Source organism: Mobula birostris, unplaced genomic scaffold (genome assembly GCF_030028105.1).
Source record: "Mobula birostris isolate sMobBir1 unplaced genomic scaffold, sMobBir1.hap1 scaffold_468, whole genome shotgun sequence".
Taxonomy (NCBI): Eukaryota; Metazoa; Chordata; class Chondrichthyes; order Myliobatiformes; family Myliobatidae; genus Mobula; species Mobula birostris.
The window spans coordinates 56,487-74,432 of NW_027277800.1; the positions used below are offsets into that span (position 1 = coordinate 56,487).

Genomic DNA, 17,946 nt, shown 5'->3' on the forward strand with positions numbered 1-17,946 from the left:
AGAGTGTGTGAGAGTGTGTGTGAGTGTGAGTGTGAGTGTGAGTGTGTGTGAGTGTGAGAGAGAGTGTGTGTGTGTACAAAGACAAACCTCCTCCGACAATACCCTGGAGATACTGAAACAGAACGGGATAAGTTAGAAAGACTGAGGATGAAGAATGGCGGCATTTGAGGCTGGAGGCAGGGAGTGGGGCTGTCAGAGCAGATCGGGGGCCAGGAATGAAGTGCAGGACAACAAACCTCCTGGAGAGAGGAGGAGACGGTCAGAAGATAAGGGCAGACATCAGCTGGATCAGGGGAATGCCTGATACCCTTGCCCTTATCACTTCATCTGTCCCAACCACACTCCACCCCCTTCCCCCAGGGGCCAGCTTCTCTCCCCCCAGTGCTGAAGGGGAAGGAGTCCCGGACCCCAAGCGCCAACCGGACTCTCCCCTCACAGGGGCTGCTTGACCAGAGGACGCATTCCCTGCGTCATATCGCCCGAGTGACAGTGGCAAACAGCCGGCAGGTCAGGCAGCCTCTGCAGGGAGAGGAGAGGAGGGAGCTGGCCTCCCGCCTTGGGTCCTCGAGGCTTTGGGACAAATGTGTGGGATGTCGTGGAAAAGAGAGTGGTGCAGAGCGAGGGGGACTGGGGCTGCCCCAGCACAGAGGGGAGGGCAAGGTCACATTAGAACCATTAGCAGGCAGAGAGGAAGGACTGCGAAGGGGAGGGGCGACACGGGGACAAAGTGAGAACCAATTCTGAAATGGGTCTTAACTCTGCCATCACAGGTGTGAACGTGGGCTAGCTTTGTGCTTTCTGCAAGGGCGGGAAACACACTGACAGTATGAACTAGACAAGGAAAAGCATTCGACCTCGTGGATCAGAAGTCAGAGATCAGGCCCTGACCAGCGTGGGTCAGATCAGAGGACGAAACAATACAGAACAAGACCAGAAAGAGCCAGAACTGGGCCGATCCAGGGCCAGATCAGAAACACAGGGGATTCTGCAGATGCTGGAAATCCAGAGCAACACACACACAAAATGCTGGAGGAACTCAGCAGCTCAGGCAACATCTATGGAGAGGAATAAAGTGTCAAAAATTTGGGCCGAGACCTTTCATCGGCACTAGGAAGGAGGGGAGAAGGTGGGGAAAAGGGGAAGAGGGACAAGCTGGCATGTGATAGGTGCGGCCATGTGAGGGGGGCAGGTGGGGAGGAGGGAGTATTCTGCCTTCTGCCCTTGTCCATTCCAGGCTCTCCGTCCAAAATGTTGACTGTTCCCCTCCATTAATGCTGCCTGCCCTACTGAGTTGCTCCAGCGTTATGTGTTCCCCAGGCCAGAGCAGACCAAAAATGCACCAAACTATACTCATACCGGACTGAACCAGGCCAGAACTGGACCAAGCTGAACCAGGACCAATACACAGACTGAAAGCTGCTTTACACTGGGATACGCATGCCCAGCCGAGAGTCAGACGTCTCTGTCTCTAACTGGCTGCCCACATTTTGTTCAGAATTAGTATTTACAAATAAACTTTCAAATGAGAAGCGCTGGGTGGAGTCGCCCCATATCCGCGTGCCTCTATCGCTCTGCGCTGCATCGAAGACTTTTATTTTTTCGGACCTCCTCTACACGCCTGTCCTGAAATAAAATAAACAGCTATTAGAGGTGATATTAATTATCCAGAGAGAGAGAGAGTGCACGCACAGGGTTAATCACCCAGGCAGAGACAGAGATAGAGAGCGCGAGCACAAAATTAATTACCCAAACAGAGACAGAGATACAGAGAGACACACGCAAGGTTGCTGTGGTGTGCTGGGGCAGTAGGCTGAGGGTAGCAGACACCAACAGAATCAACAAACTCATTCGTAAGGCCAGTGATGTTGTGGGGATGGAACTGGACTCTCTGACAGTGGTGTCTGAAAAGAGGATGCTGTCCAAGTTGCATGCCATCTTGGTCAATGTCTCCCATTCACTACATAATGTACTGGTTGGGCACAGGAGTACATTCAGCCAGAGACTCATTCCACCGAGATGCAGCACAGAGTGTCATAGGAAGTCATTCCTGCCTGTGGCCATCAAACTTTACAACTCCCCCCTTGGAGGGTCAGACACCCTGAGCCAATAGGCTGGTCCTGGACTTATTTCATAATTTACTGGCATAATTTACATATTGCTATTTAACTATTTATGGTTTATTACTATTTATTATTTATGGTGCTACTGTAACGAAAACCAATTTCCCCTGCATCAATAAAGTATGACTATGACAGAAACAGAGAGAGAGACAGAGAGAGAGAGCAAGCACACACAGGGTTAATCACATATACAGAGAGGGCACATGTTAATCGCAGGGTGAAGCTCCCTCCATCCCGCTCCATTATAGACACCGGGGGTCAGTCAGAGAATGAAGTTGCATCCAGACCATCCTATCACACACTCCCAGGGTCAGACACTGAGTGAAGCTCCCTCCGCACCATCCCATCACACTCACACAGGGTCAGACACAGAGTGAAGCTCCCTCTACACTGTTCCATCACACATTCCCGGGGTCAGACACAGAGTAAAACTCCCTCTACACTGTCCCATCACAACGCTCCCAGAGTCAGATAAAGAGAGAAGCTCCCTCTACACCATCCTATCACACACTCCCAGGTTGAGACACAGTGAAACTACCCCAATTCCAGGTACAGGTTACATTCAGAATAAAGCCACCCCTCTACACTGTCCAGTCACACATTTTCTTGGTTCAATAGTCACTCAAACCCCCTAGGTTATTTTAAGGAGTGCAAATTCAAGGCTGTCCACCCACATCCCAAGCTCATCCCCAATTCTTTGCCTTTACTGATATTGATTGGATCCATGGACTTAACCCTGAAGTAGACAACGCTCCCTCACCTATCCCACAACATACCCAGCAGATTCACAGACCAGTTACAGTCTTCCTGAAGAAAACCTCGCCTCCGCACAGCCCCTCCCAGCTGAACTACCATTCTCCACCAGGAAGGGCACAGAACACAGACCAATACAGCACAGAAACGGGCCATTCGGCCCACAATACTGTACCAAATCAAACGGCTAACTAAACTAATTCCTTCTGCCTACACAATGTCCATACCCTTCCATTTTCCTCACATTCATGCGCCTGTCTAAACTTCTCTTAAAAGTCCCTGATGTATCTGCCTCTACCACCACCCCAGGCGAGCATTCCAGACACCCACCGCTCTCTGTAAAAAGTTGGCGCTCACATCTTCTTCAAAATTACCCACTCTTTCTCCTTCAATATACGCCCTTTGGTATTAGATATTTCTACCCTGGGAGTCAGGTACCCCCTGTCTACTCTATCTCTGCCTCTCATTATCTTATAAACTACTATCAGATCACTCCTTGGCTTCCGTCGCCCAGAGAAAACAACCCAACTTTGTCCAACCTCGCATGACAGCACATGCCCTCTAAACCAGGCAGCAACCTGGTAAACCTCTTCTGCAGCCACAGCATCCTTCCTACAGCGGGGAGTCAATGGACCCCGGGCAGAGCCTGTGTATGCCGAGTACCCAGAGACTACTCACTCTGCCGCTGTCCATATTCACAAGCGAGGATTCCGAAGTGTTCCGGACCAGCTCCTCTGAAGGGCCGGGACATGAGTGGTGGGGATTTGAGAAGAAAGGGGATGGGCGATGCTAAATCCAGGGAAGGACTTTGAGTGGGGGGAAGGAATTCTGGAGTTGGGATTGTTTTTTACTGCCACGTGAACAGACTGAAGAGCTTGCTGCACAGATTAGGCTGATGATGATAATATCTTTGTCGTGTTTCTTTTGCCCACCGGGGCTCGCTGACCTTCCTTCAACTCAAGTAAAGGCTCTGTTTGGGGAGATGCGAGTCAGACATCTGGGTTACATGATCTACTGCTTGATGGTGTTGGAGATGCTGTTCATGTTGGCCTCCTCCAGTATGCTGGTGTTAGTCTATCTGTCTTCGCAGCTAATCCTCAAAATATTTTTACTTTTATTGTGATATTGGGTGAAATAGGCCCTTCGAGCCCTGCTGCCCAGCAATCTGCCAGTTTAACTTAGCCAGATCACAGGAGAATTTACAATGAGCAATGAACCTATCAATCGGTACATCGTTGGACTGTGGGAGGAAGCTGGAACACTGAGAAAGCCATGCAGTCACAGGGGGAACGTACCAACTCCTTACTGGCAGTGGTGGGAATTGATCCCGGCTCGCTGATACTGTAAAGCGTTGTGCTAACCACTACACTTCCATGCTGCCCCCTTAACAAAGCCTTACTCGTCATAAAGCACCTTAGACTATAAGACCATAAGATATAGGAGCAGAAGTAGGCTATTCGGCCCATCGAGTCTGCTCCATCATTCAATCATGGGCTGATCCAATTCTTCCAGTCATCCCCATTCCCCTACCTTCACCCCATACTCTTTGATGCCCTGGCTAATCAAGACCCTATCTATCTCTGCATTAAATACACCCAATGACTTGGCCTCCACAGCTGCTCGTGGCAACAAACTCCATAGATTTACCAACTTCTGACTAAAATAATTTCTTCGCATCTCTGTTCTAAATGGACGTCCTTCAATCCTGAAGTCATGCCCTCTTGTCCTAGACTCCTCTACCATGAGAAATAACTTTGCCATATCTAAGCAACACACATCAAAGTTGCTGGTGAACGCAGCAGGCCAGGCAGCATCTGTAGGAAGAGGTGCAGTCGACGTTTCAGGCCGAGACCCTATGTCCTGACGAAGGGTCTCGGCCTGAAATGTCGACTGCACCTCTTCCTACAGATGCTGTCTGGCCTGCTGCGTTCACCAGCAACTTTGATGTGTGTTGCTTGAAATTCCAGCATCTGCAGAATTCCTGTTGTTTGCCATATCTAATCTGTTCAAGCCTTTTGACATTCACAATGTTTCTATGAGATCCCCCCTCATTCTCCTGAACTCCAGGGAATACAGCCCAAGAGCTGCCAGACGTTCCTCATATGGTAACCCTTTCACTCCTGGAATCATTCTCGTGAATCTTCTCTGAACCCCCTCCAATGTCAGTATATCCTTTCTAAAATAAGAAGCCCAAAACTGCACACAATACTCCAAGTGTGGTCTCACGTGTGCCTTATAGAGCCTCAACATCACATCCCTGCTCTTATATTCTATACCTCTAGAAATGAATGCCAACATTGCATTCGCCTTCTTCATAACCGACTCAACCTGGAGATTAACCTTTAGGGTATCCTGCACGAGGACTCCCAAATCCCTTTGCATCTCTGCATTTCGAATTCTCTCCCCATCTAAATAATAGTCTGCCCATTAATTTCTTCCACCAAAGTGCATGACCATACACTTTCCAACATTGTATTTCATTTGCCACATCTTTGCCCATTCCCTTAAACTATCTAAGTCTCTCTGCAGGCTCTCAGTTATCTCAACACTACCCACTCCTCCACCTATCTTTGTATCATCGGCAAATTTAGCCACAAATACATTAATACCGTAGTCCAATTTATTGACATACATCGTAAAAAGCAGTGGTCCCAAAACTGACCCTTGTGGAATTCCACTGGTAACCAGCAGTCAGCCAAAATAGGATCCTTTTATTCCCACTCTCTGTTTTCTGCCGATCAGCCAATGCTCCACCCATGCTAGTAACTTCCCTGTAATTCCATGAGCTCTTATCTTGCTAAGCAGCCTCATGTGCAGCACCTTGTCAAAGACCTTCTGAAAATCCAAATACACCACATCTACTGCATCTCCTTTGTCTACCCTGCTTGTAATTTCCTCAAAGAATTGCAGAAGGTTTGTTAGGCAGGATCTTCCTTTCAGGAAACCATGCTGGCTTTGGCCTATCTTGTCATGTGCTTCCAGGTACTCTGTAATCTCATCTCTAACAATCGATTCCAACAACTTCCCAACCACTGATGTCAGGCTAACAGGTCTATAGTTTCCTTTCTGCTGCCTCCCACCTTTCTTAAATAGCGGAGTAACATTTACAATTTTCCAGTCATCCAGTACAATGCCAGAATCTATCGATTCTTGAAAGATCATCGTTAATGCCTCCGCAATTTCTCCACCTATTTCTTTCGGAATCCGAGGGTACATTCCATCAGGTCTAGGAGATTTATCCACCCTCAGACCATTAAGCTTCCTGAGCACCTTCTCAGTCGTAATTTTCACTGCACATACTTCACTTCCCTGACACTCTTGAATGTCTGGTATACTGCAGACGTCTTCCACTGTGAAGACTGATGCAAAATATGCATTCAATTCCTCTGCCATCTCTGCATCTCTCATTACAATATCTCCAGTGTCATTTTCTATTGGTCCTATATCTACCCTCAACTGTCCTTTACCCTTTATATACTTAAAAAAGCTTTTAGTATCTTCTTTGATATAAGTCACCAGCTTCCTCTCATAATTCATCTTTTCCTTCCTAATTACCTTCTTAGTTTCCTTCTGCAAGTTTTTAAAAGCTCCCCAATCCTCTATCTTCCCACTAACGCTGGCTTCCTTGTATGCCCTCTCTTTTGCTTTTACTTTTACTTCACTTATCAGCCATAGTAGTGTCCTTCTTCCCTTTGAAAATTTCTTCTTATTTGGAATATATCTGTCTTGTACTTGCCTCATTTTTCACAGAAACTCCAGCCATTGCTGCCCTGCTGTCCTTCCTGCTAATGTCCCTTTCCAGTCAACTTCAGCCAGTCCCCCTCTCATGCCATTGTAACTTCCTTTATTCCACTGAAATACCGACACATTGGATTTTAATTTTTCCCTCTCAATTGTCAATGTGAACTCGATCGTATTGTGATCACTGTTCCCTAAGGGTTCCTTAACCTTAAGCTCTCTTATCACCTCCGGATCATTGCACAACACCCAAACCAGCACAGCCGATCCCCGAGTGGGCTCAACAACAAGCTGTTCTAAAAAGCCAGCCCTTAAACATTCTATAAATTCTCTCTCTTGAGGTCCAGTACTGAGCTGGTTTTCCCAATCCACTTTCATGTTAAAATCCCTACGATTATCATGACATTGCCTTTCTGACATGCCTTTTCTATCTCCTGCTGTAATTTGTAATCCACATCCTGGCTGCTGTTTGGAGGCCTGTATACAACTGCCATTAGGGTCCTTTTACCCTTGACATTTCTTCAGTCAACCCATAGGGACTCTACACCTTTCGATCCTCTGTCATCCCTTTCTAATGATTTAATATTATTTCTTATACACAGGGCCACACCACCCCTTCTGCCTGCTAACCTATCCTTCCGATACACCGTATATCCTTGGACGTTCAACTCCCAATGGCAGCCATCCTTTAGCCAAGTTTCAGAGATGGCCACAACGTCATATTTGCCAATCTGCAGCTGAATTTCAAGATCGTTCATTTTATTTCTTATGCTGCATGAATTCAAATATAACATTTTCAGTCCAGTATTTGTTGCTTTCTGTTTTAACTGCACCACGCCTCTATTGCCCTGTAACTCATCCCACTGGCTTTGACTAAGCCCCATCACTTGCCTGTTCTTTCTAAAGTCTCGGTTGCACACTATTTTTATTTCTGTTTTCCCCTTCCTCAGCCCTACCACTCTGGTTCCCATTCCCCTGCCAAATTAGTTTAAACCTTCCCTAACTGCTCTATTAAATATGCCCGCTAGGACACTGGACCCCTTTGGGTTCAGTGTAGATGGATATGTAGGGCTATGGACTGGGTGCAGGTCGATGCGACTTGGAACAATAACAGTTCTGCAGTCGCTGGTGAACGCAGCAGGCCAGGCAGCATCTCGAGGAAAAGGTACAGTCGACGTTTCAGGCCGAGACCCTTTGTCAGGACTAACTGAAGGAAGAGTTAGTAAGGGACTACTAACTAACTCTTACTAGCTCTTCCTTCAGTTAGTCCTGACGAAGGGTCTCGGCCTGAAACGTCGACTGTACCTCTTCCTAGAGATGCTGCCTGGCCTGCTGCATTCACCAGCAACCATGGTGTGTATTGCTTGAATTTCCAGCACCTGCAGAATTCCTGTTGTTTACAGTTCTGCAGTGTCCAGATGGGCTGAAGGGCCTTTCTCTGTGTTGCAGTGCTCTGTGACTGTGTGGGGCTGTGTGTTGAAAGAAATTGGTGATGCTGCATTCAGGGAGGGAGCCAGAAACAGGGACGTCTCACCTTCTCCTGGAGCCGCTCGAGCAGGGCTGCCAGGTGAGCCTCCCTGTTCTCCTTCTGGGTCTCGTTCTTTTGCTCCAGCTTCTCCTTGGCCATGCGGATGAAGTTGTTGTTCTCCTCGATGGCTTTCTGGATCACCTCTCGCTCATGCTCCCTCTTCTCAGCCAAATGTTTAAGCAGCTCTGCCTCCTGGCACTGGGAGCGAACAAGCAACAGTCGAGTTAGCTGTGAGATGGAGGGAGGGAGAGAGGAGGGAGGGAGAGAGGAGGGAGGGAGAGAGGAGTGAGGGAGAGAGGAGGGAGGGAGAGAGGAGGGAGGGAGAGAGGAGGGAGGGAGAGAGGAGGGAGGGAAGGAGGGAGTGCCCAGCCTTCACCCCAAGATCTGATGGAGGTCTGGTTTAACTAATGGATGTGATGGCACTGGAGTGGGTGCAGACAAGGTGTAGAGATGATACATAGATAGGTGGAGAGGCAGGTGCAAATCTGCAGAAGGATTTAGACAGATTAAGAGAATGGGCAAATGGGCAAAGAAGTGGCAGATGGAATACAGAGTAGGGAAGTGTATGGTCATGCATCCCTCGTCAGTGTCCGTGTGTCTGATGTCCGACCCTGTCAGTGTCCGTGTGTCTGATTCCTGACTCTGTCAGTGTCCGTGTGTCTGATGTCTGACCCTGTCAGTGTCCGAGTGTCTGATTCCTGACCCTGTCAGTGTCCGAGTGTCTGATTCCTGACTCTGTCAGTGTCCGTGTGTCTGATGTCCGACCCCCCGTCAGTGTCCGTGTGTCTAATTCCTGACCCTGTCAGTGTCCGTGTATCTGATGTCCGACCCCTGTCAGTGTCCGTGTGTCTGATTCCTGACCCTGTCAGTGTCCGTGTGTCTGATGTCCGACCCTCATCAGTGTCCGTGTGTCTGATGTCCGACCCTGTCAGTGTCCTCGTGTCTGATGTCTGACCCTGTCAGTGTCCGTGTGTCTGATGTCTGACCCTGTCAGTGTCCGTGTGTCTGATGTCCGACCCCGTCAGTGTCCATGTGTCTGATTCCTGACTCTGTCAGTGTCCGTGTGTCTGAATCCTGACCCTGTCAGTGTCCGTGTGTCTGAATCCTGACCCTGTCAGTGTCTGTGTGTCTGATTCCTGACTCTGTCAGTGTCCGTGTGACTGATCTCCTCATCCTCGTCAGTATCCATGTGTCTGATGTCCGACCCGGTCAGTGTAAGTGTGTCTGATGTCCGACCCCCGTCAGTGTCCGTGTGTCTGATGTCTGATCCTCGTCAGTATCCACGTGTCTGATGTCCGACCCTGTCAGTGTCCGTGTGACTGATGTCCGACTCCCGTCAGTGTCCGTGTGTCTGATGTCTGACCCCTGTCAGTGTCCGTGTGTCTGATGTCCGACCCAGTCAGTGTCCGTGTGTCTGATGTCCGACCCTCGTCAGTGTCCGTGTGTCTGATTCCTGACCCCCGTCGGTGTCCGTGTGTCTGATGTCTGACCCTCGTCAGTGTCCGTGTGCCTGATTCCTGACCCTGTCAGTGTCCGTGTGTCTGATGTCTGACCCTCGTCAGTGTCCGTGTGCCTGATTCCTGACCCTGTCAGTGTCCGTGTGTCTGATGTCTGACCCTCGTCAGTGTCCGTGTGTCTGATGTCTGACCCTGTCACTGTCCGTGTGTCTGATGTCTGACCCTCGTCAGTGTCCGTGTGTCTGATGTCTGACCCTGTCACTGTCCGTGTGTCTGATGTCTGACCCTCGTCAGTGTCCATGTGTCTGATTCCTGACCCCCGTCGGTGTCCGAGTGTCTGATTCCTGACTCTGTCAGTGTCCGTGTGTCTGATGTCTGACCCCTGTCAGTGTCCGTGTGTCTGATGTCTGACCCTGTCAGTGTCCATGTGGCTGATGTCTGACTTTGTCAGTGTCCGTGTGTCTGATGTTTGACCCCTGTCAGTGTCCGTGTGTCTGATTCCTGACCCTCGTCAGTGTCCGTGTGTCTGATTCCTGATCCTCGTCAGTGTCCGTGTGTCTGATATCCGACCCTCGTCAGTGTCCGTGTGTCTGATGTTTGACCCGTCACTGTCCGTGTGTCTGATGTCTGACCCTGTCAGTGTCCGTGTGTCTGATGTCCGACCCTCGTCAGTGTCCGTGTCTGATGTCCGACCCCCGTCAGTGCCTGTGTGTCTGATGTCCGACCCCCGTCAGTGTCCGTGTCTGATGTCCGACCCTTGTCAGTGCCCGTGTGTCTGACGTCCGACCCCCGTCAGTGCCCGTGTGTCTGACGTCCGACCCCCGTCAGTGTCCGTGTGTCTGACGTCCCACCCCCGTCAGTGTCCGTGTGTCTGACGTCCCACCCCCGTCAGTGTCCGTGTGTCTGACGTCCGACCCCCGTCAGTGTCCGTGTGTCTGACGTCCCACCCGCGTCAGTGTCCGTGTGTCTGACGTCCGACCCCCGTCAGTGTCCGTGTCTCTGACGTCCGACCCCCGTCAGTGTCCGTGTCTCTGACGTCTGACCCCTGTCAGTGTCCGTGTGTCTGATGTCTGACCCTGTCAGTGTCCGTGTGTCTGATGTCCGACCCTCGTCAGTGTCCGTGTGTCTGATGTCTGACCCTGTCGATGTCTGACCCTGTCAATATTCGTGTGTCTGATAACTGACTCTGTCAGTGTCCGCGTGTCTCCCTCCCTTATCCCAGTCAGTCTCCGGTCCCTGCTCCACGTGGCGGCGTCCATACCTTCCTCCTTTCCTCAGCCGCTTCCAGTTTCTTCTGGATCTCCTCCAGAGATGGATCTCGCTTTTTCGGGAGCACGGTGTGGAATTCTGGGACCCCCTCAAAGGAGGGCGGTTTCAGGATGACCTCGAAGGAGAGGCCAGAAGCCCTCTTGTTCAGCTCTTTCACTTCCATGTCAGAGATGAAACACCAGTTCTGGTCAGCTGGATCTGCAAGCACACCAACCAAAGGTCAGGTAAGAGCCCATCTTCTCCATCCATCCTGTCCCACCACATGTCCCCAACCCATCCCCAACAGATCCATCAGCATCTGCCTCCATCAGAGTTCGTATGTGTTCTACCAATGCCGCTCCCTGCATGGACGGGTGTGGATGCTCTGCAGGGGGTGCACATCTGGGTTCGAGGGCATTGGCTACAACGAGGTTGCACGCTCTTGGCCATTTTCTCTGCAGTAGCAGAGGTTTATAAGAATCAGAGTTAAGTTTATTATCACTGACACGTTCTGAAATATTTTGCTTTGCGGCAGCTGTAAAATACATAAAAATAAGAAAATATATAAAAATAAATAAATAATGTAAAAGGCGAGCAAAATAGTTTGGTAGTGTTCACGGACTGTTCAGACATGTGACGGTGGAGGGGAAAGAAAAGCAGTTCCTGAAATGATAATATAGATGAGAGGCACAACTGTCATTCTAACGGGAGAGAGGGAAGCACAAAGCAGTTGTGTGGGGCAATTTTCTTTAAATACGGAGATTTGTGGATGCCAGGAGCTGACTGCCTGGGTGGTGATGGAGGCAGGCAAGTTAATAGCATTTAAGAGGGTTTTAGACACATAAATGAACATTCAAGGAATGAAGGGGTGAAGGTAGATGGGGTTAGTTTAATTTGGCATCATGGTCGGCAGGCAGTTTGTGGGCCGAGCGGCTTGTTCCTGTGCTGTAATGTACTATGACTTTATGACGCAAGGGCTAGTGGCTTGTTCCTGGGGGGATCTTCCCAGTGTGACCAAACCCTCTTCCACAGAGTCCAAACCCTTCACTAGTTCCTCCTTTCCCAATGTTGGAAATCCCCCTTTTCTCTTTTCTGATACTTCTTTGTAATCAACTTTACAGTCCAACCCTCTCGTTTAACCCATGTCTCCTTGAAACCCCCTGTCCATCTTAGCAATATCAGCCAACCTGGACAATCGGGTAACTATGAGGCATTTACACTAAATCACTTCTTGTGTACACACTTGATGTGAAACCCTGCTTTGTAAAGACAAAACGCTGGAGAGACTCAGCAGGTCTGACAGTATCTATGGAGATGAATAAACAATCGACGTTTCAGGCCAAGGCGCTTGTCAGGACTCCATTTATTCCCCTCTGTAAATGCTGCCTGACCTGCTGAGTTCCTCCAGTATTTTGTGTGTGTTGCTCTGGATTTCCAGCATCTGCAGAATCTCTGGTATTTTGCTTTGCTGCTATGAAAACTGTTGGTCTAGGCAATGGTTTCTTAGCCCAGAGATTGACATTGCACCCTCGGTATGAACACGATTATACATACATAAAACCAAATGAAACAATGTTCCTCCGGACCACAGTGCACTCACACAGCACATAAACCAAAATATTACCATCAATACAGTACTGTGCAAAAGTCACAGGTACATGTAAAATAATTCTGCAATTGTGAAGATGATTTTAAAGATAACGAAATGAAAAAACTATAAATATCAAAAATATTACCATAAAGAGCACTGAAAAGTAAAAAAAATTACATCAAATCAATATTTGTCTTTAAACTTGCATCAATTCTCGTAGGCATAATGAAGTCGGCTGGTAGGTTGTTCCAAGCATCTTGGAGAACTTCAAAGTTCGAAAGTTCAAAGTTCAAAGTAAATTTATTATCAAAGTACATATATGTCACCATATAGATCCCTGAGATTCATTTTCTTGCAGGCATTCTCAATAAATCCATAACAGAATAATCACCATAATGGAGCCTAATGCATACACCTTTGGTGTCCAGATGTTCCAGGGCTAAATGAAGAGCCAATGAGAGATGGCATCTGTGTGGACCTGTTGTGTCGGTAGGTAAATTAGAGCAGTTCCAAGTTGTTTCTCAGACAGGGATTGTTATATTTTAACACCAACCTCTCAAAACACAACAGTGTAGATGTACTGTAAGTTCTACTGGATGAGAGTGAGTGAGGCAGGTTACCGTGTTCTTCTGAGGCACCGGTACGATTGAAGCCTGCTGGAAGCAGGTGGGTAGCACACACTGCCAAAGAGAGAGGTTAACGATACCGGTGAACACTCCAGGTTATACAAACACAGGACAGGATGGGACATCCTTAAGGGTTTCCTTAAGGGAACATCTTGCCTGACAAACCTGTTGGAATTCTTTGAGGAGATTACACATAAAGGGGATGCAGTGGATGTTGTATATTTGGACTTTCATAGAAACATAGAAACATAGAAAATAGGTGCAGGAGTAGTCCATTCGGCCCTTCGAGCCTGCACCGCCATTCAGTATGATCATGGCTGATCATCCAACTCAGAACCCTGTACCAGCCTTCCCTCCATACCCCCGATCCCCGTAGCCACAAGGGCCATATCTAACTCCCTCTTAAATATAGCCAATGAACTGGCCTCAACTGTTTCCTGTGGCAGAGAATTCCACAGATTCACCACTCTCTGAGTGAAGAAGTTTTTCCTCATCTCGGTCCTAAGAGCATTGGCTGATTGGTAGGAGGCAGCGAGTGGATCTTTTTCTGGTTGACTGCCGATGAGTAGTGCTGTTCTGCTGAGGTTGGTATTGAGATTGCTTCATGGATTTGTTGCCATGTTGGGAGATGATAGGAAGATTGGTGGAGGGGTAGATTGTGTTGAGGAAACAGGTAGGCCGCAGGGCTTGGACAGATTCAGAGAATGGACAAGAAAGTGGCAAACAAAATACAATGTTGGAAATGCATGGTCGTGCACATACTAGAAGAAGTAAACGTGCAGACTATTTTCTAAAAGGGAGAAAATCCAAAAATCTGGGTTGCAAAAGGACCGTGGGAGTCCTTGTGTAGAACACCCTGAAGGTTAACTTGCAGTTTGAGTCAGTGGTGAGGAAGGCAAATGCCATGTTAGCATTCATTTCCAGAGGTCTAGAATACAAGAGCAGGGATGTGATGCTGAGGCTTTATAAGGCACTGATGAGGCCTCAACTTGAATATTGTGAACAGTTTTGGGCTCCTCATCTGAGAATATATGTGCTTGCATTGGGAAGGGCTCAGGTGAGGTTCTCAAGGATGATTCCAGGAATGAAAGGGTTATCAACTGAAGAACATTTGATGGCTCTGGGCTTGTACTCGCTAGAATTTAGAAAGATTATGGGGGTGGGGAGAGAATTTCATTAAAACCTTTTGTACATTGAAATCTACAGAGTTGATTTACCCTTACAGTTCCTTGCCTCTAGCCACAATAATTCAACACCTTCCAACCCTATGTCACCTCTTTCTAATGATTTGATTTCATTTTTTACCAACAAAACAATGGCACCTCCTTTGCCTTCCTGTCTATCCTTTTGAAGCAATATGTATCCTTAGACATCAAGCTCCCAGCTATAACCTCCTTTTAACTATCACTCAGTGATGCCTACAACATCATACCTGCCAATCTGCAACTGTGCTGCAAGTTCATCTACCTTATTCCATACACTGGTCACATTCAGATACACCTTCAGTGCTGCATTCATCCTTTTTGATTTTGTCGCACCATACTCAACCTTTTGATTCCTGACTTTGTCTGAGGTCTTACCAGCCTGTTTCCACAAGCTCTTCACTATCTGTTCTGGCACTCTAGTTCCCATCCCCCTGTGACTCTAGTTTAAACCCCACCATGCAGCGCTAACAAACCTTCTCGCTAGGATATTAACCCCCTTCAGTTCCAGTGTAAACTGTCCGTTCTGAACAAGTCCCACCTTCCCTGTAAGAGAGGCCAATGATCCAATAATCTTATGCCCTCCCTCCTACACCAACTCCTTAGATATATTAAACTGTATAATCTTCCTAGTTCTGGCCTCACTCGCACGTGGCACAGGTAGCAATCCTGAGATCACAGCCCTGGAGGTCCTGCCCTTTAACTTAGCACCAAACTTCCTGGACTCCCTCCACAGCACTTCACTCATCCTACCCTTGTCATTGGTACCTACGTGGGCCCTCCCACTTAAGAATGTGACTCAATCCAAAACATCCCTGATCCTGGCACCCAGGAGCCAACATACCATCTGGGTATCTCGTTCTCGCCCACAGGACCTCCTGCCCGTTCCTCTAATGAACGGATTCCCCATCTCCTTCCCTTTTCCCTTCTGAGTCACGCAGACAGACTCAGTGCCAGAGAGCTGACCACTGTGACTTTCCTTAGTGAGGTAAGCCCCCACACCCTACCCCCCCCCCCCGACAGTATCCAAACCGGTTGCTGAGGAGGATGCCACAGGGGTGCTTCTGCAGACCTTGGCTGTCCTGCTTTTGTCTCTCTAGGTATTCCCAGACAGCCTTGATGATGTTGAGATGAGGGTTCTGTAGATGCCATATCTGCTGCAGAATTCCTTGTTCCTCTTTTCGATGAAGATTTTTGAGGCCATTGTCCTGCTGCAGAATGAAATTGGGACAGATCAGGGCGCCTCCCTAATGGGATTGCAAGATGGATGAGAATCTTCTTGTACTTCTCAGCATTGAGGTTTCTATTAATTCTGACCAGATCATCAACTCCATTGCAGAAATGCGGCCCCAAACCTGCAGGGAAGCTTTGCTGTGCTTCACTGTTGGCTGCAGACATTACGTGAGCTCCAGCTCTTCTACAAACAAACTGCCTCCTGTTTGAGCCAAAGCTTTCAAATGTGGACGCGTCAGTCCAGAGCACTTGCTGCCATTGTTCAGCACGTCAATACTTGTGTTTTAGTGTGTATGCGAGTCTCTTAGTTTTGTTTCCACTTTGGAGAAACGGCTTTGTGGGTGCAGACCACCTCTGACAAGACTCCTCCGGACTGTAGAGGGGTGTAGTTGAGTTCACAGCTGGTAGCAGTGCTGGCTTTCCGATTTGGAAAGGGTCACCAGTTTGGTGTATCTCTCATCACTGCATTTAGTTTCCGTGGCTGACCACTGCGTTTCTGATCCTCAACTTTGCATGCTTCTTTGTGCACCTTCAGAAGAGCTTAGATAGCGCATGTTGAAACTCCCATCTGCTGGGAAATTTCTGCTTGGGAGAGGCCTTGCTGATGTAGGATGACCACTTTCTGTCTTGTTGCTGTGCTCACTCTTGCCATAGTGTAAGAATTGATGATTTGAAGGTTAAACTGTCACATCTGCCTCACCCTCATACAGACATCCCACCCTGCAAAAACTCATTTCAGGGAGGTAGCACCACCAATTTGCGGGAGACTCCAAGGACTTCCGGGAGAGGTGGGATGTCTGCAATAGAGTAGCTCCTTAGCAGCTGGCCAGCTAATGAATGAATGACACCTGTTAAACTCACCTCAACATTCCTTTTACATTTTAATCCACCATGGGCAATCGAAAAGTCACTGTTGCAACACTGTCATTATTTTTGACCCCTGTTAGGCAGGGGTACACTTTAGGGTAGTCTGGGGTGACGTATGTTTTATATTTTCTTTTTTTGGAACACTGCCATGGCTCGCGCTCTCGCTCTCTCTCTCGCTCACTCTCTCTCGCTCGCACGCTGTCGCTCTCTCTCGCTCTCTCTCGCTCGCGCGCTCTCGCTCTCTCTCTCGCTCGCACGCTGTCGCTCTCTCTCGCTCTCTCTCGCTCGCGCGCTCTCGCTCTCTCTCTCGCTCGCACGCTGTCGCTCTCTCTCTCTCGCACGCGCTCTCTCTCGTGGTCACTCTCGCTCTCTCTTGCTTTCTCTCGCTCGCTCTCAAAAAAATTGATTTCCGTGATATTGTATATAATTTGCGAGCATCAGGGAGCCGCTATTAATATGTGGGAGACTCCTGGAACTTCCGGGAGAGGTGGGACGTCTGCTCATATTTTAGTTTGTTTATCCTTCGCCCAGTTTGATTCCTTCTACCCTCATTTCTGTTAATCAGTTTAGTTCATTATGTCATTGATCATTAGCACCTGTTGTTATCTTTGTTTGATCATGCACTGGCCTACGCACCTACAAAGTCATTAAGTTTTTATCTAAAAAGTGGTCTATCACCTAATATGTTACTTTCTTTAAGGAAATACAAAGAATTCTCTGTAACATTTAAGTTTTTTGGAAAATGAGTGTTTGGAAATCTAAAGTTTGTTATTTTTAGTAATGCAGAAGACAAATAATAAACATCGAATCCAGAATTCATTTCAAAATCTAGGGTGCCCAAGACTTTTGCACAGTACAGTAAGTTAATGAAATATAATTCAAAATGAATGTGAAGTTCACAGCACAGGTAAACAGTAAACAGTTGGAGAAGTTCACCTGGACGCTGCCTGGATTAGAAAGCATGCGCTGTCAGAGTGGACTCCCACTGCTCCTCCCCCCGTGGGGACAAACCGCAGCACAGACACACTCGCAGCAGGAACGTCCCCCCCCCCCCAGTACAGATGCTGCCCCCCGCCCCCGAACGCATTCCCAGTGCTCACCATCAAATTTATAGAGGGTTCTGCTGCGTGGCTCTGGGTTGAAACAGGAACAAAACAGGTTGAAGAGGGGTAATTCCTTCATCTTCTTCTTGTAGGCTGGAAGTGAAAGGAAGATCAGACAGTGTGAAGAACGTGCCCTCCGCCCTTAGAACCACACACACAGGTTTTGTTTCAGTACAGTGCAGGCCTTTCGGCCCACATTGTTGGACCAGCCCTTTAACCTTCTCTAAGATCAATCTAACTTCCCTCCCACGTAACCCTCCATTTTTTTTTATCATCCATGCACCTATTTTAGTATTTCTGAAATGTCCCTAATGTATCTGCCTCTATCACCACCCCAGCAGGGCATTCCACACACTCAGCACTCTCTGCACAAAGTATCTACTTCTCACATCCTCCCTTATACTTCCCTCCAATCATCTTAAAATTATGCCCCCTCATATTAACCACCCCGAGTAAAGGGCACTGGCTGTCCATTCCATC

The 17,946-nt window shown here is 48.1% G+C and overlaps 1 protein-coding gene across 2 annotated transcripts; it reads right to left on the minus strand.

Annotated features, from left to right (window-relative positions):
- Positions 1 to 242: 242 nt before the first annotated feature.
- LOC140193242 (stathmin-4-like) lies at positions 243 to 17,566 on the minus strand. 2 transcript variants are annotated; one of them, XM_072250634.1, is made up of 4 exons: positions 17,464 to 17,566; positions 10,858 to 11,063; positions 8,146 to 8,337; positions 243 to 1,623 (listed from the first exon to the last, which is right to left on the minus strand). In XM_072250634.1, exons 1-4 carry the CDS (start codon positions 17,543 to 17,545, stop codon positions 1,564 to 1,566), a joined length of 540 nt encoding a protein of 179 aa, XP_072106735.1. In that variant the 5' UTR covers positions 17,546 to 17,566; the 3' UTR covers positions 243 to 1,563. The 2 variants fall into 2 exon arrangements, with proteins under 2 accessions (XP_072106735.1, XP_072106734.1); XM_072250633.1 differs by having other exon boundaries at positions 243 to 1,618; positions 17,464 to 17,545.
- Positions 17,567 to 17,946: the final 380 nt, after the last annotated feature.